Raw genomic sequence first — 24,592 nt, 5'->3', positions numbered from 1 at the left:
AAAAAAAAAAAAAAAAAAAAAAAAAGTCAAGATCATGAAAGACAAGGATAGAACGTTCCATCACAGATGGGAGGGCCCAAGGAGACAGGCAACTGTAAATGTAATGTAGCACATGGGATCCCGGAGCAGAAAAAGAACATTAATGAGAAAATGTAGACTCCAAGTGAAATCTGCAAGTTATTTAACAGTGTACCAATGCCAATGTTACTTTCTTAGTTATGATAAATGTGTCATGCTTATTTAAGCCGTAAACATTAGAGCAGTTTCCTGACCTCGGCACTACCGATAGTTTGGAGTGGATAAGTCTTTGTTGGGGGCAAGGGGCTGCCTGGTGCATTGCAGGATGTTTAGTAGCATCCCTGGCCTCTACCCACAGAAGTCAGTAGCACCCCCGGTGCCCCAAGATGTGACAACCAAAAATATATCTAGACATTGTCTAAGATCCTTCGGAGGCAAAATTACCCATAATTGAAAGCCACTGCATTAGAAGTTGGGCAAAAGGTATAGGGGAACTAACTCTCAGTACTATCTCTGCAACAATTCTGTAAACCTAAAATTTTTTCAAAATAAAAAACGTAAAGACAAAATAAAACACAAGGCCAAAAATGCAAAGAGGTAACACTGCAACTACTGGAAGAACTAAAATTATCATAACAATACCAAGTGCTGACAAAGAGATGAAATAGGAATCCACAGACATTTGTAGAAGTGCAAAATAGTACAGGCAATTTGGAAAACAGTGTGGCAATTCCTCTGAAAGTTAAAACATACACTGACCAGTCAACCCAGCAATTTCACTCTTAGGCATTTGCCCATAAGAGATGAAAACCTATGTCCACACAAAGTGGAATGAAAATGTTCATACAGGCATTCATTCACAACAGCCATGAAGTGGAAAACTCCCAGTGTTCTCTGAACTGGTGAATGCAATACAAAACACAGGATATCTGTGCATACTCAGCAATAAAAAGGAATTAGCTATTGATAACAACAGGGATGAATTTCTAATGCATTTTGCTAGGGACCAGAAGCCAGACATATAAGATTATATCCCATAGGACTGAATTTATAGGAAATTCTAGAAAAGGCAAAATATTTTGCAAACATCAGAAACAAGGTCAATGGTTGCCTGGGCCCATGGTGGTCAGGGAGGGAGGGACTGCCAGACAGCAATAGGGCAAATAAGGGCACTTGTCAGGTGATTGAAAGTTTTGAACTCCACTGTGACAATGGTTGGATGACTGTATACATTTACAAAATTCATCCAAGTGAACGATTAAAGTGGGTGAAGCTTATCGTATGCAAAATATGCCTCAATAAAAGTTCTTTAAACAAAGACACTGAGAAGGGAAAAAGTCAGGGCCAACAGCAGTGCCCTGGGGTGATCTGGTGGCCTCTGTGTCCAAGTAGAAGAACTGGAGCTACTGAGGGCTTTCTCTGATCAAGTAGAAAGAGACCCGACTGCCTCTGTCCACTCCGCTGAGCAACTGACCCTCCAGGAACAATGCATGTCATTTCTGGCCATGTATGCATCAGAAGAATTCACTTTGAAAACCCACCCTGACTGCAGGAAAAAAAAAAAGACTAAAAATGTAGAATTCAAAGGTTCAGTCCTTTGGCCCAGGATAGTATCGGAAGAAATCCATCAACTCAAGCCTGTACCCAGGGAGATTTACATTGCCCTTGGGATGAAATATCACGATCTGGAAGCCAAAAGGTTTGGGAAAGTCAAAATAGACACTGCAGAGAAAGTCACTAATTACATTTCACCGGACCACATTCATTCAGCTTCCCTTGGGAAATCAGGCAACTAAGATCCCCAATCTGCTTCTAGGGCCATAGAACAGATAGGCAAATTTGCATCCAGCCTCAAATGGTTGCAAGGGACCTGCCCTCTTAAAGAAAGCGAGGAAAGGGATAAGAGAGGATGCCTGAAGCACAGACAACTCTACTACAGAACAGGAGAGAGCTAAAGACTCAAACAAATTGGTGCTTTGGAACCATCACCTTGGAAAATCTGGCTGCTTATATTGCAATGACCTGGAGAGCCCACAGTGGATGAGCAGAGTCCAGAAGCCTCGCCTCGACACTTAACTTGTTTGTTAGCTTTGTTAATAAGATGAAAGAAGAAAGTGGCCCTCTGGAGAGACAAACCATGCCTGTACTCAGAAGAGCGCAGGAAAACTCAGCGAGATGACATGTAGCAAGCACGAAGCAGGGTAGCGGCACACCATAAGTCCTCCATGGTGCCAGCCACTAGGATTGCAAGACAAGCAAGAAGCTGCCAACAACAAATGAACAGAGAGAAGCTTAAATAAATTATGACCTATCTATATCCTGGCATACCATGCAACCATTTGTATGGTCTTAGTATCTCTAGATATGTACCAAGTTAGAAAGATGGCCATGATACACTAAATGAAAAGAGGTGAAAAATTTTGCATATGGCATGAGCCTATTTCTTAATACAAATTACATTTAGGCATACACGTGCAATATATGTAGACATAAACACATTCATATATACATATACTTATTTAGGAAATAATCTAGCAGGATATTCATCAAACTTCACAAGGTTGTAATAGGGGAGGGAGGGAAACGCTATCTAAATTCCTGAAGTTGTTAAATATTTCAATGGGCATGTATTTTGTTTGTGAATTTTTTTTTTTTTTTAATATAAAGAGGATGGCCAGGGAGACCAAGGCAGGCAGATCACCTGAGGTCATGAGCTCAAGACCAGCCTGGCCAACATGGTGAAACCCCATCTCTACTAAAACTACAAAATTTAGCTGGGCATTGTAGTGTGTGCCTGTAATCCTAGCTACTCGGGAGGCTGAGGCACAAGAATCACTGGAACCTAGGAGGCAGAGGTTGCAGTGAGCTGAGATCATGACACTGCACTCCAGCTTGGGCAACAGAGTGAGACTCCATCTCAAAAAAAAAAAAAGAGGATGGCTTAATTTTTCATGGCAACATAACCAATGTTCCCTGGAAATCCAATCATGGATTAGCCCTCCATGTCTTTGTTCCTTCTTTCCCCAATCATCCAGTTACAATCATGTGTTGAGCCCAACCAGCTCTAGACTCCGTGTGAGGAGCTTGGAATACCAGGATGAGAAAGGTCCAGGCCCTGCTCTTATAAGCTTTACAAACTAGGCCCGGAGGTAAACAAGAAAATTATGATGACCAGTAGGAACAGGACCCACAGAGAGTACTCACAGAATATGACAGAAACACAGAACACAAAGGGACTAGCCAGAGAGATGAGGAGTGTGAAGATGAGAAGTTTGGCAGAGACCTTGGATGTTGGAATGATGAGACAAGGACTTTAAGATAAGCGCGAACAGTATGGTAAGGTCCAGAGGAAACGCTGGACATGCTGGGCAGCTAACAAATGTGAGAACTTTCCGTACCTTCCACTTGACTTTTCTGTAAATCTAAAATGCCCTCAAAAATAAAGTCTGTTAATTAAAGAAAGAATGGAATTGAAATACTCTTTCAGACAAACAAAAGCTGAGAAAATTCACTGACAACAGTCTTGTACAAAACAAAAATTGTTAAAAGAAGTTCTTAAGGCAAAAAGGATAACTAATAGAAATTGGCAGGTTACCAAAAAAAAATCAAAAAACATCAAAAATGGTTAAAAAAAAAAGATGGCAAATATTTAAAAATCCATTTCTTATTTGTAATTGCCTTAAGATAGCTGCTATATGAAGTACACATTGTAAAAAGTATTCTGAAACATATGAATTGTGTACAAGTAAAATGTAGGAAAATAACAGCACAAAAGACAGAGGAGGAGAAGCAGAAGAACACTGCTGTGAGGTTCTTATGCAACATCGCCAACTATACAGTATGCAAAGTGGTATCATTTTATTTGAATATATGTCATGATGAATGAAAAAATTATACTGTAATCCCTAGAACAATCAATTAAAATTTTTAAGAAGAGGTACTGTATAACAAATAAGCCAACAGTGGGGAAAAAATGATTTTTTCTAAGGAAGGAAAAACAGAAAACAAGAATAGTTGAGACAAATAAAAAATAAATATTAAGATGGTAGATTTAAACAAACCACATCAATAGTAACATCAAATGGAAATGATTTAAACATTCAAATTAAGAGGCAGAGATTATTCAATTAGATAAAAAGCAAGACCTAATTATATGCCTTCTATAATAAACAAACTTTAAATTTAAAGATAGATAAGTTAAAAATAAAAGTATGAACAAAAATACACCACACAAACATTAATCAAAAGACAGCTGGAGTGTATATATTAATATCAGACACGGTAAGCTTCAGTAAAGGAGAATATTGCTAGGGGAGAAAAAAGGGACATTATCCAGTGTTAAGAAATCAGGCCCAGCATAGTGCCCCACACCTGAATTCTAGGACTTTGGTAGGCTGAGGTGGGTGGATCAACTGAGGTCGGGAGTTCGACACCAGCCTGGAGACCAAAATGGTGAAACCCTGTCTCTACTAAAAATACAAAAATTAGGCAGGCATGGTGGCGCTCACCTGTAATCCCAGCTACTCAGGAGGCTGAGGCAGGAGAATCAGAATCGCTTGAACCTGGGAAGCAGAGGTTGCAGTAAGACAAGTTCGCACCACTGCACTCCAGCCTGGGGGATAGAGCAAGACTCTGTCTCCAAAAAAAAGAAATCAATTTATTCAACAAACCAGAACAATACTAAATGTGTATGCACCCAACATCAAAACTTCAAAATACGTAAAATACATATAACTAAAATTAAAAGGAAAATCCACAATTGTGGTTACAGGTGACAACATTTCTCTTAGTAACTAACAGAACGAGTAAAACAGAAAATAGATAAGCATGTATTACCCTTAACCTAATTTATAAGATACCCAAAAACATTGCAGTGCATTGCAATGCACATTCCTTTCAAGTGGATATGGAATAGTTTACTAAGATAGAACACATTTGGAGCCATAAAATAAATCTCAACAAATTTAAAAGGGAAAAAATACAAAGTATGTTCTCTGACCACAAAAGAATTAAATTACAAATGAATAACAGAAAGATATCTGGAAAATCCTCAAATATCTGGAAATACAACAACACACTTCTGAATTACTAAATGATCAAAGGAGAAATCATTATTAACATTAAAAATACTTGTGCTGAGAAATAATGAAAATATTATATATAAAAACTTGAGGATGCAGCTAAGATAGTACCTAAGAGGAAACTGTACAATATTAAATGCAGATGTTACAAAAGAAAAGCCAAAAACAAAAAACAAAAAAATTAAACTAAGTATCCTTCAAGTAAGAAAAAGCAATTAAATCCCAAAAGTGAAAAAAAAAAAACCCGAGAAAAAAATAATACAGATTAGAGCAGATATTACTGAACTATTATAGAAAAGAAACACACAACAGGAAACAAAGCCAAAACTTGATTCTTTGAAATAACTAATGAAATTCATAACCTTCTGGTAAGAATTATCTAGGGGGAAAAAAAAGAAAGAAGGCACAAATAACAAATAGCAGGATGGAAATGGGGCCACACTGCAGATCTCGCAGACAATTAAAAAGAAAAGAAAAAAGAAATTGCCATTTTCCAATCCAGAATGAAATAACAGATTTAAGCAATGATTATTTGTGAACTCTGAAATCACCAGAAGAAAGATTGGTGAGGAATTTTATAATGAAAAAACAAAACACCTGAGCCCACTGCTCAATATGAGATCTCTAAAAGTGTGACAACTAGACATTGTTTCCTGATGTTTTGTAATATGAACTTGACAAAACAACATATGAGGTTTTGTTTTTAAAAAAAATTGAAGCAGAATATAATCAATTCTCCAAATGTGGTTTTCAGTTTACAGAAAGGACAGAGCAAATGATACCATGAGAATGATGACCACCAAACACAGAATGTGGAAAATTCTCTAAGCTAATAATCCCTTCAACAAATAGATGATATAGAGAAAGATGAAAGAAAGAACCATTGGAGATTAAAAGGAGTTTAAGATCAAAAAGAAAAAAAACTGTAAACAAAAACAGATTTAAGAGACACATCTACCTAATGAAATGTGTAGACCTTATTTGGATCATGATTCAAACAAATCAACCATAAAAGGTATTTTTGAGATAGTCAGGAAAACTTGGTTCAGTTTCTTTGTTTTTTTGGCTTTTCTTTTGTAACATCTGCATTTTATATTGTACAGTTTCCTCTTAAGTACTTAAGGACATAGAATGGTAAACTGGAAAGCATTGTTGTTGATTTTGTTAAATGTGATGATATTTCAGTTAGATTTGCTCTAAGTTCTTAACTGGATAAAATATGATGTCCCAAATTTCCTTTAAAATGCCCAGCCAAAAAAAAGCATAAAACTTCTGCAGAGAAAATGACCAGACTGTATTGGGAAACTAAAGAAAAACCTAGATAAATGAAAAGATATACCATGTTTATGGACTGGAAGTCTACATATTACAAAAAGGGCAATACTCTCCAAATTGACCTATAGATTCAATGCAAACCCAATCAAAATCCTAATAGATGTTCTGTTTTGTTTTATTTTGTTAGAATCTGGTTAGCTGGATTTAAAATTTATATGGTAATACAAAGGACCAAGAATAACAAGTCATGCCAAAGAAGAAAAACAAGACGAGAAGACTTGTTATATCAAATATCAAGACTTACTATAAATCTACAGTAATCAAAACAAGGCAGTATTGGCGGAGGGAACCACTGGAAGAGAAGAGAGAGTCCAGACAAAGACTGTAAACAGAGGCTGGACTATTACAGAGGTGGCACTCCAGAGCAGTGAGGAAAGAACACATTTTTGATAAATGACACTGTGACATTAGAAAAATGAAGCTAGAGTCATTTTTCAAATGATAAAGAAAAATTAAGTTCAGGCAGATTATAGACTATAGTATATTTCTTTCACAGGAAAAAAAATAAAGGTTTTAAAGCAATATAAAGAACTAGAGAAAAAAGCTTCTAAATGCCCTAAGTATAAAGGAAAATGTCAAAAAATTTAACTACATTAAAGTGAACAGCTTGTGTGCCAGGTACAGTGCTCATACCTTTGAGGCCAGGACTTTGAAATCAGCCTAGACAACATAGTGAGACCCTGTTTCTATGCAAAATAAAGTCACTGGGCATGTGCCTGTAGTCACAGCTACTCAGGAGGCTGAAGCAGGAGGATCTCTTGAGCCCAGGAGTTTGAGGCTCCAGCCATGAACTGCACCACTGCACTCTAGCTGGGTAACAGAGCGAGACTTGTTACCTTGTTACCCAAAGTCTCAAAAAAAAAAGAATAGCTTCTGGTCACCAAAAGAATACCACAAAGGGAGTTTAAACACAAGCCACCAGTTGAAAGATGTTTATCATACATAATTAACAAAGGTTTGAAATCCAGAATACACACAGAATTTCCACAAATCAATAATAAAAAGACAACCTATCTTCTCCCTGCCAATTCAACCAAAGATTTGAATAGGCACTTCACAAAAGAGAAATACGAATGTTCAACAAACATGTGAAAAGGTGTTTAAACTCATAGTAAGGAAAACAAAAAATTCAGATCACAAAGTGATACCATTATATACACTACCAAACTACTGGATTGGCTAAAAAACAAAAATCTGGCAATACCAGTTGGCAGATAAAATGTAGGACAAAGGTAAGGCCGGTGGGCATGGTGGCTCAAACCTGTAATCCCAGCACTCCGGGAGGCCGAGGCAGGTGGATCAACCGAGGTCAGGAGTTTGAGACTAGCCTGGGCAACACAGTAAAACCTCATCTCTACTAAAACTACAAAACTTGGCAGGGCATGGTGGTGGGCACCTGTATTCCCAGCTACTTGAGAGGCTATGGCAAGAGAATTGCTTGAACCCAGGAGGCAGAGGTTGCAGTAAGCCAAGATCACGCCACTGCACTCCAGCCTGGGCGAAGAAGTCAGACTCCATATCAAAAAAAAAAAAAAATAGTAGGGCAAAGGTAGGAGTATAAATTGATGTAACCACTTTGGAAAACTGGCATTGTCTACTAAAGTAGAAGAGAAGCACACACCATCACACAGCAGTTCTTTCCTGGGTACATGTCCTACAGAAATGCATACTTGTGTGTCCCCAGATACAGCTACAAGACTGTTCACAAGAAAACTGTTTGTAATAGTCAAAAAGCTTTCAACTCTTTAACAATAGTAGTTGGATAAATGTCAGTATATTTAAGAACACTATTAAAAAAAGAACAAATTCAAACTATTAATATATGCAAAATCCAAAAAAGTAACACATTCTGCATGATTTCACATATATAAAGTCCAGAAACAACAAAATTAAATTACATTATTTGGCGGTAGATAGGTGCCAAAACTAGAAAGACAAAAAAGAAAAAAAGACATCATTCAGGATATCATCATTCCCTAGCAAAAAAGGAGAATAATAATGGGCTCACCTGCAACATTAAATGGATGCATCCAGTAACATCCTTGTGAGCTTGCTATGATTTAATAGATAAAAGGGCTTAGCCTATATTTGGCATGGAATGTAACTTTTCTTGTTTCTTTTTCTTTTTAATAGAATGTAATTTTTAAAATTCAGTCAGTGAAGGTAAGGAAAGAGTGGTGTAGTTAGGGACTACATGGGGAAGGACAAAAGTAGCGAAGCTCAGAGGACAGTTTAGAAGGAGACAAGCCAGTATTGCAAGTGGCATGAAAAGGTACCTGTAACAGGTAAGGACAGCAGAGGACAGAAGGCAAACCTGAAGGAGGCGAGGGATCCAGGACAGATGGCCCGTCAAAGGGCAGAACAGGAGGAGAGAGACTTTCAGCTGAGAAAGGAGGGGAGAATGCTTTCAAATTCACAGAAGTTTGGGTAGAGTGTAAATGGAAAGAGAAGCCTTAGTTCCTGCTTTCTTGAGGAAATTAAGAATCAAGGTCATCTGCCTAGCCAATGTGAGCCTGGAGTCGAACCCTGCCAACATCACACACAGTGACAATGGAGCATGGCATGACACACTGTCACCGAGGTCCCTGATGCACAGTGCAGTCAAAAAACAAAGCGGGCAGACAGTGCTTCCAACTGATGCTTCTTGGTGCTTCTCAATTAAGGAATGCATGACTTTTCTGAGTACTGCATATGTGAAAGAAACTCAGTTAGCAATCCTAATCACTTAAACACCAGGAAATTCGTCACCATTTCCTTCCTGGCTTACCACGTGGTCAGTAAAACAATAACAAAAATAATGAAAAAGCCTAATAAGATGGGACCATTCAGACACAACCCCAGCATCCTGGTGACCATCTGTATCCCACCTACCTCATCATCCATGAAGTCACCTGAAAGCTGTCGCAGAGAAGTGGCCCCAATTGTCAGCATAAAGCACACAACACAGTTGTCAACACACTGCACAGGCCTAGTTGGACTTACCGGTTGAAGGTGTTCTCGCTGAAGGCATACTTCTCCAGGCGAGTAAGCGGAAGCAGGTTATCCTGGCCTGGAACATCCAAGAAGGCCGTTACTCTCATGCTGTTGCAATCTGGACCATAGTCTTCAAATCCATCTAAAGAGGAAGGGTGGGTGAAGAAAAACAACTCAAAATGGCGCATCAACTGTGACAAGTCACACTTCGGTCAAGACATGGCCTTGTGGCATACTTTCTACCTTCGCAAAAAGCCCTTTCACAGCTAAAGTCTCTCAGAATCACAAAGTGGAGAATTCAGCCAAAATGAAATGGTCAGTTGAAAAACCCCAAAAGAAAAGTAATAGGAACGAGAGTCACAGAGAAGAGCCAGACGCCTTTCTTTTAGTGCAGGCTGTCTAATGCATGGGTGAAGGGAACCACTCCTCTACTAGAGAACTCAGCAAGTTAGCAGATGCTCACCTCTAAGAAAAACAGCCACGTGGGGCTGTGCAAACAGGTTAATGCAGTCAAAGGAAAAACAAATCCGTTTGGCCTGGTTAGCAAGACACTGACAGAAAGTCCACTCCACATCTAGTCTGTTCTAAACGTACTTATGTAACCTCATAGATGCCATGACATACAGTCCCATCCATCCATATCTGTGGCCCTACAACACCCAACCACACCTGTTCCTCCAACTCATTCTGGCTAAAACTGAGCCAATTAGCATCCTTCTCTTCCTTTTTTTTTTTCTCCCCGAGACTGAGTCTCGCTTTGCTGCCCAGGCTGGAGTGCAGTGGTACAATCTCGGCTCACTGCAAACTCCATCTCCAGGGTTCAAGTGATCTTCTTGCCTTAGTCTCCCTCAGTGCCTGGGATTACAGGGGTGCGCCACCACACCCAGCTAATTTTTTGTATTTTTAGTAGAGACAGGGTTTTATCAAGTTGGCCAGGCTGGTCTCAAACTCCTGATCTCAAGTGATCTATCTGCCTTGGCCTCCCAAAGTGCTGGGATTACAAGCATGAGCCACCGTGCCCAGCCCCTCTTTCTCTTTAAACCTGCTCTTTCCCTCCTGTGCAATGGCGTAGCTGAACTCATGGGCTCTGGAGCCAAACACAACTGGAATGAGATGAACCTCACAACTACTACTCGCTGCTGTGTGGCCAGAGTTTGTCACTTCACCTGTCTATACTTCCATGTTCTCATCATGAGGGTGGGGATGAGACCCCCTCCCTTGCACTATCAGGATGCAGGAGTAAGTGGGTCCGTGCATGGGAAGACTTGCAGGATCTGGCCGACCTTGACATTGTTCACCTCCCTTACGTATTCCATGCTTCACACCCCAACAGCGTTCTGAAGATGCTGTTCCCTATCTCTCCCATTTGGCCTTAAAGTCTCAGCTAGGTTGAAGCCTCTTTAGAATGCCTTGCCTGCCCACTGTCCTCACACCTCAAGTGCTCCTGGTGACGGCAACCTGTGCCAGCCTCCTGCAACATGATGTTCACTGTTTATCCGCAAGAAGCCCTTACACTATAGACACTCCTGAGGGCAGAACTGTGTCATTATTGTTGGATTCTCCAAGCCTAGCACATAGGCTTGGTAAAATGCATAGTCTTAAAGTGAATTTGCTTCATGAGCATCTACTATATGCCCCAGCACATTATTAAACACCTAATGAGTAAATTCACTTTAAGACTATGCATTTTACCAAGTATGGTCTCCAACAAAACAGTGGAAGCTCTTAACCAACCACTGAATTAACTTAATTTTTCTATCCACTCTATAAAACACACTGACTAATCCCAGGGCACAATGAACACTCATATTGAAGGGGCTACTCTCTAGGAATAACAGTAGTAAGGGGAGTTGTGGGGATGATGTTAAAAATAAAAATAATGGCTACATTTTTTTGAGCTCTTATAATAGGCCAGGGACAGGGAAGTAGGTTTCACATGTGATTCAATTCCCACATCGACTCAACCAAGTAAGAACTATTCTTATCCTCATTTTACCGATGAGCAAACCAATACCTAGAGAAGTGAGGCAACTTTCCCTCAGCCACTCATCTAATTTGCTCTAACCAGAAGGAGGCTCATGCACAACTATTCCCACCATGAGTTATCTGCTTACTAAGAGTCATGTCCTGTGCTGTTATTTCTGAATGTTAGTTTGAATTCTTCAGAAAGATTCAATAAAAATGGGTTATTAAAACATAGCTATCAAATTAGGAGTAGATAAAACAAGTGGAAAATACTGTAAATATACTGTAAAAAATGACAAGGGTTTACATTTGCATTGCCTGACATACAAGTGTTCTGACACTACATAAGATACTGAGCATGGAAATGTAGACAAGGCCTTACGGGTGTGATCTACGGACAAAGGGACAGAGTCCATGGGTCAAGCAAGGCAAGGCCTTGGCTCAGATCCCATGGTCAGTCTATGAATATGCATTCTTCAATTAAAATGAGAAGTTTTAGAAATGTAGCCATCTTGGCCAGGTGCAGTGGCTCACACCTATAATCCCAGCACTTTAGGAGACTGAGGTGGGTGGATCACTTGAGGCCAGGTGTTCAAGACCAGCATGGCCAACATGGTAAAGCCCTGTCTCTACTAAAATACAAAAATTAGCCAGCATGGTGGCACAGGCCTGTAATCCCAGCTACTCAGGAGGCTGAGGCAGGAGAATCACTTGAACCTGGGAGGTGGAGGTTGCAGTGATCCAAGATCACGCCACTGTACTCCAGCCTGGGCAACAGAGCAAGATTCTGTCTCAAAAAATAAGAGATGTAACCATCTTTTTTGAAGAATCCCTGCTATGACCAACTTTTTCTATTAAGCAGAGTCATATTCTCCTTCCATTCCTACTAGAAATGAGGGCATCACTGAAAGGATAAGGCAGGCAGGGAACTGCCTAGAGTTGAGAGGTAATTATCAACAGGACTCTTGCTATTTCAAAGACAGCCTGGCAGAGTTTGTGCCCAGCAAGGAGAATTACACCTGGCAGGGCCCTCCACTCTCCCACTCCCCCACCTCGTCTTTCCATTACTAACCTAGGAAAATAAAGATAAAGAAATAGGCTTCCGAGGACTTCCCTAGGGCTAGTTTTGGCAAAAGAACAGCCTCAATAGTTAGTTCCAGAAAGATTAATCGGCACCTGCTCTAGAGGTGGAAATGCAACACTCCTACCCCTCGTCCTGAAAACTAGACAGCTGGGTGAGTAGCCCTGGTGTGAAAAAGTACAGGACTCCTACCAGAAAGGTAGAAAAACCAAGTCGATGCAGGCAGTAATGGAAAAGAGTTCAATACAGAGATGACAACTTTGTGCCTAGGTACTTAGTTTTCTTTGAACATGAACCACATTTTTCCTCAACTAATTCTTTTAGTCTAATAATATGAGCTTATTAAAATTTTACACTGTATAACAGCTACTCAGAGTATTTTAATAAAGAATTATAGTTATAGAAAAAATATGCATGACATAATCAAATATGCCATTTCTCTGCATGTTAGCTGCCCTGGACAAGCAGGTCCATACCAGGTCACAGCCAAGCCCAATCACCACAGTCACTGTGTACGAGCTACTCTCAATGTACTTCGGAGCCCAGAAAGAACAGGCAGCCCCAATCCCACAGAGAGTTACACAGCATCTGCAGGCCCACGCTGCATGTACTTGAAAACACCGTTTAAAGCAGCAGTTCCTAACCTTCGGAGTAGTAGTTTTTGGAACCGGAAGATATCTATAGTCATACACACCCAGTACTTTCCATACAGGATCAGGGATTTCAAAAGATCTTCTGAGGACCACTGTGTACTTTATGTTAAGAACACAGTGTTCTAAAGTAACAGAAAATACTCACTCTTCAAAAAATTGTATTTAGTCAGACAACTAACAAACTTAGCAATTAGTTCCACGAAAGAATAGATGTTATTGGAGAATATTAATGATCCTACCACATTTACTATATAAAACTACACTATCAACAAGGAAATAAAAGCTATGCATAAGCCATACAATAATGAATAATCATTTAACCTTTTTGGTTACTTCTATAAACCAGAAACTGTGCTAAGAGCTTTCTGTGTAGTAGGGGTTGTTTGTTAAATCTTGATAAAAACCATATCAATCCCATTAAAAAAAAAAAAACAACAGGCCAGGTAAGGTGGCTCACACCTGTAATCCCAGCACTCTGGAAGACTAGGGTGGGAGGATTGCTTGGCCCAGAAGTTCAAGATCATCCTGGGGAAGAAAGTGAGACTTTGCCTCCAAGAAAAATATAAAAACTTAGTGCTTGTGACGGTGTGTGCCTGTGGTCCCAGCCACTCAGGAGGCTGAGGCAGGAAGATCATTTGAGCCCAGGAGGTCGAGGCTGCAGTGAACTATGATCACACCACTGCATTCCAGTGTGGGTGACAGAGACCCTGTCTCAAAAACATTTCTTAAAAAGCAAAAGAAGCTCAGAGAAATTAAGAAAATTGCTGCTCATAGAGTGGCAGAGTCAGAATTTGAACTCCGTCAGACTCCAGACACTGCACTGATCTATACTGCTAGAGAGGAAACCTACACTTTAGTCTTAATTTTCTAAGAAACCCCTCCCACCCTCCACTCCAAGCCTCAGTTGCAGGGTCCTGCCCTTAGTTCTTCAAATGCACCAAGATCCTTCATCTCGATGACTTTGTACCTGCTGTCCATCGCTTGGGACTTCATCTTGATCACTCTGTACCTGCTGTTCATGGCCTGGGACTCACTTCTCACACCCTCCCTCCCACCTGAGCTTGGGTGTCAGTGCCCAAAGCGCCCTCCCCACACCCCAGGAGGCCGGGCTCCCCACAGCCTCTCTTTCCTTCCAGAAGAGGTCAAGCCACCTCCCGGCTGCCTTGGGGTGGTGAAAGGCCCTGTGCACCCAGGGGCCCCAGGGTCCTGTGCCATCTCAGACCAAAGAAGATATACAAGTGTGTCGTTAAGCACAGGAAAAGATGGACAACATCATTAGTCATCAGGCAAATGTCAAAACCACAATGAGATAATACTACACACCCACTAGGAAGGCTGAAATTTTTTTTTTAACTGACTATACCAACTATATCAGCAAGAATATGAAGCAACTGGATGTCTCATACATTGTTAGGGGAAGTGCAAAACGGTATAGCCACTAAAACAGTTTGCCAGTTTCTTTAAAAAATAAATATACTTACATGTGGCGCAGTAAATCCAACACTCCTTAGGGATTTACCCAAGAGAAATGAAAACATATGTTTACACAAGGATTTGTACTTGATGTTCATAGCAGCTTTATTCATAATAGCAAAAAACTGGAAATAAACAAAATGCCCATCAACTGTTGAATGGATAAACAAATTGTTGTATAGCCATATAATGCAATGCTTCTCAGCAATAAAAAGGAATGAATTACTAATATCTAACAACATGGGTGTATCTCAAACGCATCATGACAAATGGAAGAAACTCAACATAAAAGATTTCATACTGCATAATTCTACTAATATTCTACTATATCCTAGAAAAGACAAAAATACAGTACATTTAGCAGGCCAGTGGTTTGCTGGGCTTAGGGGTGGGGAACATGTGCTGGCAAAGGGGCACAAGAAACTTTTTGGAGGGGCTGGGAAAGTATTTCGCCCTGATTATGGTTGCATGGTTGTGGTCACACAACTCTATTTGTTAAGACTCATCTTAACAAATTAAACCGGTGAATTTCATTGTATGCAAATTATACACCAATAAAAGTGACTTAAAAAAAAATAAAGATGAGCAGAAGCCATACCAGCTGTCCATTCTTCTACACCTTCTGAGCTGGGTTTTGTGGAGGCTACGGTGAATCTACTTGGCAAGTTGCTGGCACTGCTGTGATAAAATCAGCCCTTAAGAATATCAAACTCCCTTTGCTCTGATTGAATATTTATGAAGTAACCTTGTGATCTTAATTTCCTTGAAAATTTCAATTAAGATCCAGAGAATGCTAGATAACTCATAACTCTTAACAGCAGTGATGAAACTACAGGGAGCTGCATAGCCTTTAGGGACACCTTCATTTCACTGTAAAGATGTGCAAGAATATACCCTGAAACTGCCAGAGGATTTATGTTTGTCACTGAGGTCCTATTTGCCCCTCACCAGTGCTGGGAAAGCACTGTCAGGTTCCTCCTCCAGGCTTTGTCCAGTGGGATGCTGCTGACCTATGAACCTCAACATCAGCCTTCCAGGCAAATATTCATCCCAATTGTAGCAAATAATAAATTGACATTCTGATTTCTAGTCTAACATCAGTACCCTGTTTCCATCCCCACCATCACTGCCCTAAGCCAGTGTAGTATCCCGGAGGAGCACGGACTTTAGACAAGTAGGTTCAAGTCCCAGGGGCTGCGATTTCCAAGAACACGACAGCGGAGCTGAAGAAAATGGAACTCTGTTCCTCTCTCTCTCTCTGTTCCCCCCTGCCACACACACACATGTGCATACAATTTCAACAAAATTTTTTAATACATAGAAAAGCAGGAAAGCAAGAGGAAGGAAGGACATTCCCAGGGCCAGAAAAGAAGACAGAAATCAAAGCGGTATCAGTCCGCAAAGGTTGACTGACACTCTGTCACCGACACTGAAGACCTGGTGTAGGTCCATATAACTGGATTCCTGATGCCCACATGGGGAGAATAGCTACAGGGAGTGATTTGAAATCAAGGGCCCAGTTTAAGACAGGTGTGGAAAGGGAACTACAGTGAGGGTGGGAGTAGGAGGAGGGTGGTCACCCATGAGAAATCAAAACCGCAGGCCTGCACAGCCTGTGAGCGTACAGCCCAAATTTACACTACACCCAAAGTGCAGGAGCCCCAAGCCGAGCTACGAAGAGGATTGCCATCAAGATTCATTAAAATTCCAGGCATCCTAGAAAAAGCAAACAAGAAACTGTTCTAAAGAAACACTTTCAGAACCTAAGGACCATGAAACGTCATAAAACAATCCCTGAAGACAAACAGATAATAAAAAATTTCAAACTACCCATGGCTGCAAACTATCATCTGAAGAGTTTAGTAGACAAAACATGAGAACTGCACCCAAGATTAGAAACATTAGAAAAATCTAAAATACATTATCAAATAATTATGCCTAGAATGAGTAAGATTTTTAATATAGATATTATAATAAAAGGAGGAAAGTGTGGGGGTGGGTCAAGCATGTTTGAAAAAAGAAGTGGAAATGAAAAACAGAGATAACGTAATTAAGATTGCAGTAACCAGCTTAAGTAGCAGTTTAGACACAGCTCGAGAGAGAGTTAGTGAGCTGGAAGACAGATCCGACAAACTGCCCAGAGTGCTGCACAGAGAAATAAAGAGAGGGAAAACATAGGACAGCAATTAGGACACATGAAAAATGGAATACCAAGTCTAAGTTAAATCGAACAGGAATTCCAGAAGGGGAGATTTGTGAAAATAGGAGGGGACAATATTTAAAGAAATAATATTTAATAATTTTCCAGAACTGAAAAAAAGATGAATATTCAATTTGAAGAAGTACAACTCCTAAATAAAATAATTAATAAGAAATCCATATGTGGATGTACTGCAGAATACCAAAGGCAAAGAAAACTGGAAAATTAAAGATTAAGTCCCAGATTTCCCACTGAAAAGATGTTAGAGGCATAACTGTATAATTAATAGGTGTGTGGGACCTTGAATCATAATACCTGATTCTGAACTATACTCCTACCTCTTATTAGGTAAATAACCTTGGATAAATATCTTACCTCTTTGACTCTCAATTTCCTCAGCTTAAAATGGGTATAACAATGCCTACCACGGATGGTTGGTGTAAACTAAATGATATAAGATAGATCAGGCGCAGTGGCTCACATCTGTAATCCCAGCACTTTGGGAGGCCAAGGCAGGAAGCTCACTTGAGCCCAAGAGCTCGAGACCAGTCTGGGCAACACAGTGAGCCCTCGTCTCTATAAAAAAATTTTTAAAAGCCATCTATGGTTGTGCACGCCTGTGATCCCAGCTAATCAGGAGGCTAAGATAAGAGGATTGCTTGAGTCTGTGAGGTTGAGGCTGTAGCAGTGGGCCATGATCGCACCACTACATTCCAGCCTGTCACAAAAAAATAAATAAATAAACAATAGATACATAGGCAGATACAAAAGCATCTGACACACCTAAGTGCTTTGAAAAGATCAGCTGCTGCTGTTATTATCACTGAATCATTAGCCGATTTTATTACTAATACTGCTTATGTTTATATCTCCAGAGTTCAGGGCAACCACAGACACTAAACAGTATGGGGGAGGGCAAAGAGGGGGAATCCCCAGGAAGAAAAGTCAGAGAGGTGATGTCTCGGTATTAAACTCTGCCCAAACCCTGGCTTGAGCCCTAAACCAAGCATTTGTGTGACAAATTCCAATCAGCACAACTAAGGCTAAAAGAATTGAATCAAGATTTGGAATATTATCCACTAAAGGGGTGATGAGTTAACAGTTTGACCCCAGTCAGTTTAAGTGCTATCCAGTGCCTTTAGGAATCTCACACTGTCCAATTTTTAAAAATTCCTAAAACTTTGTTTCTAACACACCCTTTTAATATAGCCAGCCAACGCAGACTACAAGAAATATTAAAAGAAGTTCTGTAGGCTGAAGTGGAATGAAAGCATTTGGAAACCTGTATTTTCAAAAGGAATCAAGAGCATTAGAAATGGTAAATATTTAAAAACTTATTAGTCTTAATTTAGAAAATGCATATGATAGTTTAAAGTAAAAATTAAAACCTTGTACATAGAATTTATAACATATATAGAGGTTCTATATATTTTAAACTGTAACATAAAGCGGGGGCAGTAAAGGGAACTATGCAGTTGTCAGGCTTCAACATTTTATATAAAGGGGTACAATATTTTTTTTTTTTTTTTTTTGAGACTTAGTTTCACTCTTGTTACCCAGGCTGGAGTGCAATGGCGCGATCTCGGCTCACTGCAACCTCCGCCTCCTGGGTTCAGGCAATTCTCCTGCCTCAGCCTCCTGAGCAGCTGGGATTACAGGCACGCGCCACCATGCCCAGCTAATTTGTTGTATTTTTAGTAGAGACGGGGTTTCACCATGTTGACCAGGATGGTCTCGATCTCTTGACCTCGTGATCCACCCGCCTCAGCCTCCCAAAGTGCTGGGATTACAGGCGTGAGAAAGGGGTACAATATTAACTCTAAGTAGACTCTTTCTTTCTTTCGCAATTTTGTTTATTTTTGTAGAGACAGGGTCTTGCTTTGTTGCCCAGGCTACATTTCAACTCCCGAGATCTTCCTGCTTCAGCCTCCCAAGTAGCTAGGACTACAGGCACATACCACCAGACCTGGGTACTCAGTAGACTGTTTCCATCTCTAGTGCTAGACCTGGAGGTCCTTTAAACACTGGGACTATGTCACATAATGCCTCACATATAGCACAGACACTTAATACACACTGGTTTCTAAAGAAATCACTCTCCCAAGACTTTGATTACCAGGATTCAATTCATGAAAGCCTATCAGTCCTGAGAAAGCTGAGAAAATCCAGCTTTCACAAAACCAAACCTGAGATGCAGCACCTCACCTAAAACCACCTGTAGGTGTACCTACAATGTGAGTTAGAAGGCAGCCAAAGACATTAATTAATTTTCTTCCACTTACAAAATGAGATATCTGAGTCTCAAAAAAAAAAAAATAGGGCAAAAACTAACTGCTAAAGGAAAATTAATGAATTCACAGTCAATATAATGTACATGAATTAATCAAAAGTATTCAATCATCCTATTGATGAATTTAGCAGAACAAATTTTGGTAATTCATATTAAGTATATAAGGAGAGGCAGAGGGAGGAAAGATGTTTCAAATTCATCAGAAATAAGAAGTATAAATAACAGGGGTTTGTGTTTTAAGCAACGGAATTACAATTTTAGTCCTACAAAGAACAAAGAAGCAGGCTGTCTAGCTGCTACCACCCTGGGACAGTTCTGCATTAATAAGCCATCGGCGGCCAATCACAGCATACGAGATCCCGCCCCCATTCTCTCACTGGTTGGTTCTATACTATCAGGCACAGCTTTGAGCTCAGCCAGCCATGCTGCAAGTGTACAGCCTGGTCACCTAGCCACAGAGTGCGGACAGCTTCAGACAGCAATCCCCAAGTGTGACACATGGAAGGTACACTGAATGTCATTAAATCACACAGTGGGAAATTTATTCCCTTCTTCATTTTCCAATTAAATCAAGGAAAGTTTCCTTTTGTGTGAGTATGTCTTGAACACTTCCCTAAGACTGGTAATCCTCCTTTTAATACAAAGCAGGTCTCAGCTCAGAATCTTTTGCAGGCACTGTGTCTATAGATACATAGAATTTAATAATGTTATTTTATTTCTGTTTTATATTTTAGTTGTTTCATTTCGAGCAACTGATGTAAGTTTTCTAAAATGTGTTTAAATAAAATAAGTTATTTGACATGAAGAAAAATCCAAGTGGTATTACGAAAATAAAGTAATAATTTTAAAAAGTGGCACACAAATGACTAATGTCTAAAAAATACTGGATTAGCAAAATCCAAGGAAAATATTTCTACTAATACCATCATATTCATATGTAAAAAACAGTATATTTTATTCCAAGTACTGACGATCATTTCTTTCCCCACATACGCAAACATTTTCCCTGGTGTGGATCAACAGTCTGGACTTCCTCAAAATTAAGAAATGTTACTTGAGCCCAAATTAATAAGATTATCAGTAAAAGTATTACTATTGACCTGTGAATGCTGTAATGTCATATTTTTTTAATCTAATCCTTCAATGCACCAGGGCTTATTAAAATATACATGGAAGCAAGATTTGGCTCTCCTTTCCTCAAAGTGAATGAAAATGGCCAGTGTTCACTTCAATGTCAACTGTGAAGGCATTCTGACCAGGTAACGTGATGAACAACATCTTCCCATGATGTTTTTATGGTTTTTTTCTTCATTAAATCTTTAAAAACAAACTAAATCAATCAACAACTGATGAACTATATAAAGATAACACAGCAGGATTCCTCAACCTCAGCACTATCAACATTCTTTGCGGGCTGTGCACTGTGAGAAGTTTAGCAACATGCTTGGCCTCTACCCACTAGATGCCAGGAGTACCGCCACCAGGTTGTGATTATCAAAACCATCTCCAGCCATTGTCAGATGTCCACTGGGGTGGGGGCAAGCAAGGCAAAATCACCCCAGTTAAGAAACACTGTAAAAGAGAAAGGCCAGGCAGTGTTACCTGCGGGTTGTCCAGCCAGGCGAAAAGATCTGGCCCACCTCACTTTTCCGCCTCATCTCCCACTTCTCTCCCTCTCTGCCTCCAGCCAAAGGCCTGGTAGCTATTTCCCAGACACTCAAGTCACTTCCCGGTGAAGGGCCTTTCCACTGGCTAATCCCTCTACAAAGAATTCCCTCTCCTCTTAAAAATCTTTGCTCCTTCATCACCCTCTCGATGAGGTCTTTCCTGACCACCTTATTTTAAAATTGCAAGTACCCTATCTATAGCCCCCTTACCCTGATCTACTTACCCAGTTTTCCAGAGAACTCACTGCCTTCTGACACATAAAACATTTACTTCATGTGTTTACTGCTTGTCAACTGTGTCCACTTCTTCCACTTCTACCCTTACGGTAAGAATCTTTGACTGGCTCATAGACATGTCTAGGCCACCTCAAGTATTCAATAGAAGTTGCTGAATGAATGAATGAATGCATGGTAAAGATCCACCAAGCTAGTTTGCTACATCTCTTAACAATGGGAGTAGCACACAAAATGATTCTTGGTCTCATAAAGAATGTTCTAGAGGCCAGTGTGGTATAATCATGTCTATAATCCCAGCACTTTGGAAGGGCAAGGTAGAAGGTTCACTTGAGACTAGCCTGGCCAACATAAGAAAACCCCATCTCAACAACAAAAAAATAGAAAAACTTAGCAGGGTGTGTTGGTATGCACTTGTAGTCTCAGCTGGCGGGGAGGCTGAGATCAGAGGATCACTTGAGCCTGGGAGGCCAAGGCTGCAGTGAGCCGTGACTATGCCACTGCACTACAGCCTGGAGACAGGGTGAGACCCTGTCTAAAAATAATAATAATTTTCTAGAATTTACATTTCTAAGGCTGGGTGCAGCAACTCACACCTGTAGTACCAGCACTTTGGGAGGCCCAGGCGAGTGGATCACTTGAGATCAGGAGTTTGAGACCAACCTGGCCAACATGGTGAAATCTTGTCTCTACTAAAAATATAAAAATTAGCCAGGCATGGTGGTACATGCTTGTAATCCCAGCTACTCGGGAGGCTGAGGCAGGAGAATCGTTTGAACCAAGATTGTGCCACTGCACTCCAACCTGGGCAACAGAGTGAGACTCTGTCTCAAAAAAAAAGAATTTACATTTCTAGCCACTGCTGAGTTGGCATGTTGTCTGTCAGCTGCTGGCAGAAATGAGGGGCTAAGGTCTACCATGTGATCTTACAGTCAATTACTCTGGGACCCAACAATCCAGACCACACATAAACATCAGGAATCTTAAGCATTCAAGTTAGAAATGAAATATGAAGTCTCACATAAATAATTCCTAGTCAAATTTTTTTCACTGTATTTTTTTACATTTGAAAAACAAAAAAAAAGCTGCCAACTCCATTTATGAAAGCTTCGTATGATGCAGAAGAACAAAGCTTTCTGAACAAAACAGTTTCTAACAATAATTTCAAGCTGTCTTGGCCCAATGTAAAATAAGAAACAAACCAGTATTGATCATGTTTTGACTTCATGTGTCATCTACACTATAATAAGCTTTTAAGCAGCAGCTGCTTTCTATGCTTCTGCCACTTTCTAAATTTCTAGGTTTACTGACAAGTTGACACGGGACACTACTGACTCTTTAACAAAAATGATGAATATTTAAAGCTAGCAAAGCAGAGTAGAAAAAGGACCTGGAGAAGGGCCAGTATGATTCACTGGGGTCAGCGGCCTCTCCTACCGTCCCGTATGCTCAGCCCCCATCCCCTGACTCTACACACATGAGCCACCCTGAACTGTGTGCCTAACACCCCTGCAGCTCTGTTACACCACAGTCGGCACTGTGGCTGCTCTTTGCCCTCCCGGGAGAAGTACAGTTTAAAAATCCACTTTAATAGTTAAGATATAGATAGCTCACCTCTACCATACAAACCACTTCAATAGCTAGGATATAACTCACCTCTACCATCCACTTCAATAGCTAAGACATAGACAGCTTACCTCTACAGACAGCCTCAGCTATCACGGAGGCTGAGGTGGGAGGATCGCTGGAGCCTGGGTAGGCCAAGGCTGCAGTGAGCAGTGATTGTGCCACTGTTCTCCTGCCTGGGAGACAGAGTGAGACCCTGTCTCAAAAATAATAATTATTATCCAGAATTTACATTTCTAGCGACTGCTAAGTTGGCCAGTGTGGTTCTGAGCGCACACAACTTAAAACAAGATCAGTTCCTCTTCAGAAACGTCCTGATCACTTTGCAAAGAATAAAAGGATTTATTATCCTTTGCCCCCATTGCTAGGTGACTACATTTAAAAAAAAAAAAAAAGGAACTCCTCTCCAACTAAAAGGTCCACCGGAGAAAAATATTTCCAGAAACTACAACCTTAAGAAAAAAGGATTTGCCCTCCTCTGTGCTAACTAGTTATTCAAGGGTTGTCCAACCCTGTCAGTATCTCTATCACTTAACATATGCTGGGGCATAAGGGAAATCACATGAGGATGCTATAGTGAAACACACCACAGGCCCTTAGGTCCTCACCTATGTGTCAGTGCTTCTCACCAGACACCAATCTGTCTTAAAGCAGGCTAAGTGTGGATTAATATCTTAAGTATAACGTTAGGTGAATGTGCATTTCAGATTCAATTACAGCAGATATAATCTAATAAATAGAAAAAAAACTTTACAGATCATTTTGCAGCAAAAAAAAAAAAAAAGGATCAGAAGATCAATTCAGAAACAGAACGCATGCTGACAACAGACTCACCTTGAACGTCCCCTCCTCCCTCATGGTTCACTGCAGGCAACAACAGTAACCTAATTCAACAGAGTAGTGGTCTCTGGACACCAAAAGCTCCCACAGGAACAAAGATCATCACGTACATCACAACCCACAATGCCATGGAGGCGAGCAGCATGGGACATAAGCACAGACAAACAAGAGGGACACAGCTCCACTTGGAAGAGAGTGGAAGAGACGGGAGACAGCTTCCCTAGAACATAGGTGGTATGTGAGTCAGGCCTGGAAGACGGAACAGAAATCTGCCACATGGGAAGAGAGAGAATCTGGGAAAGGAAAAAAGAACATTCCAGATGAAGGGGCAAGCACAGCAAAGTACACTGTCTGCCACCTTCAAGTGGTTCAGGGGCACTGAGCCATTTCACACAAAGCCCCCAAGCCCTGACTACAATTGGCTTTAAGTGGAAAAGGGGGAAAAAATAAACATAATAAAACATACCCAATGAGATCCCTTTATTGGCCCAGACATAAGCAGAGCTGGAGCTGGCGGCAGAATGTTATGGCCTGTCTACCCCAGCAAGCATTTTCATTAAGAGCCTGTTCTCCAGCCGTTCCCAATATTTACGATTCTCCATTCAACATGTTACCCTGTCATTATAACTCTACATGAGCTATGCCACCCTGGGCCAGACTAATTAGCCAGACAATCTAGTATTCTGATTCTGACATAGCACTAGGGGACACTGAACAGGGAACATGATAGACGTAGTCCACCATGTCCAGGTCTGACTCAAAATATTAGAAGATTGGTTAATGGTGGCCAAGGAATTTAAGCCTTATTTGCAAAATTTGTAGTAAAAAAAAAGAACAGAGAATGTATTTATGTAGGACTTATATAAATAAACATTAATTTTTTTAAAGGGTCGTGTTAGCCACTCTTCAATTAACAACTAAATCTTTGCAAGGCCTTAGGTGATCTTGTGAAAACTAGAATACACCACTCCCATAATGTGTTATTTAAAGTAGTTTTGTTCTTCTCACTAACAGGCTAATACAGATTCCTGAATTGGAACTATTGCTTACAGCGAGACTAGACAAGCTTGATTCCTCTGACAGATAAAGAACACTCTCGATTCTTCACTGGCTTTTGGTGGGGAAGTGACCGCTGCACACTTCAGGTCCTTGTTGA

At 40.4% G+C, this 24,592-nt stretch overlaps 1 protein-coding gene across 1 annotated transcript in view; it reads right to left on the bottom strand.

The window, feature by feature from the left end:
* The window catches only part of LOC108309935 (serine/threonine-protein phosphatase 4 regulatory subunit 1-like), a 78,945-nt gene that overhangs the window by 43,462 nt on the left and 10,891 nt on the right, over positions 1-24,592 (bottom strand). Inside the window, 1 exon segment of the mRNA XM_037741353.1 lies at positions 9,417-9,549. Within this exon segment, the coding sequence (XP_037597281.1) occupies positions 9,417-9,549 (133 nt within the window).

The sequence above is a fragment of the Cebus imitator genome, unplaced genomic scaffold, assembly GCF_001604975.1.
Source record: "Cebus imitator isolate Cc_AM_T3 unplaced genomic scaffold, Cebus_imitator-1.0 Scaffold99, whole genome shotgun sequence".
NCBI lineage: Eukaryota > Metazoa > Chordata > Mammalia > Primates > Cebidae > Cebus > Cebus imitator.
Note: the sequence above shows the minus strand (reverse complement) of the source record. Positions and strands in the feature narration are given on the sequence as shown.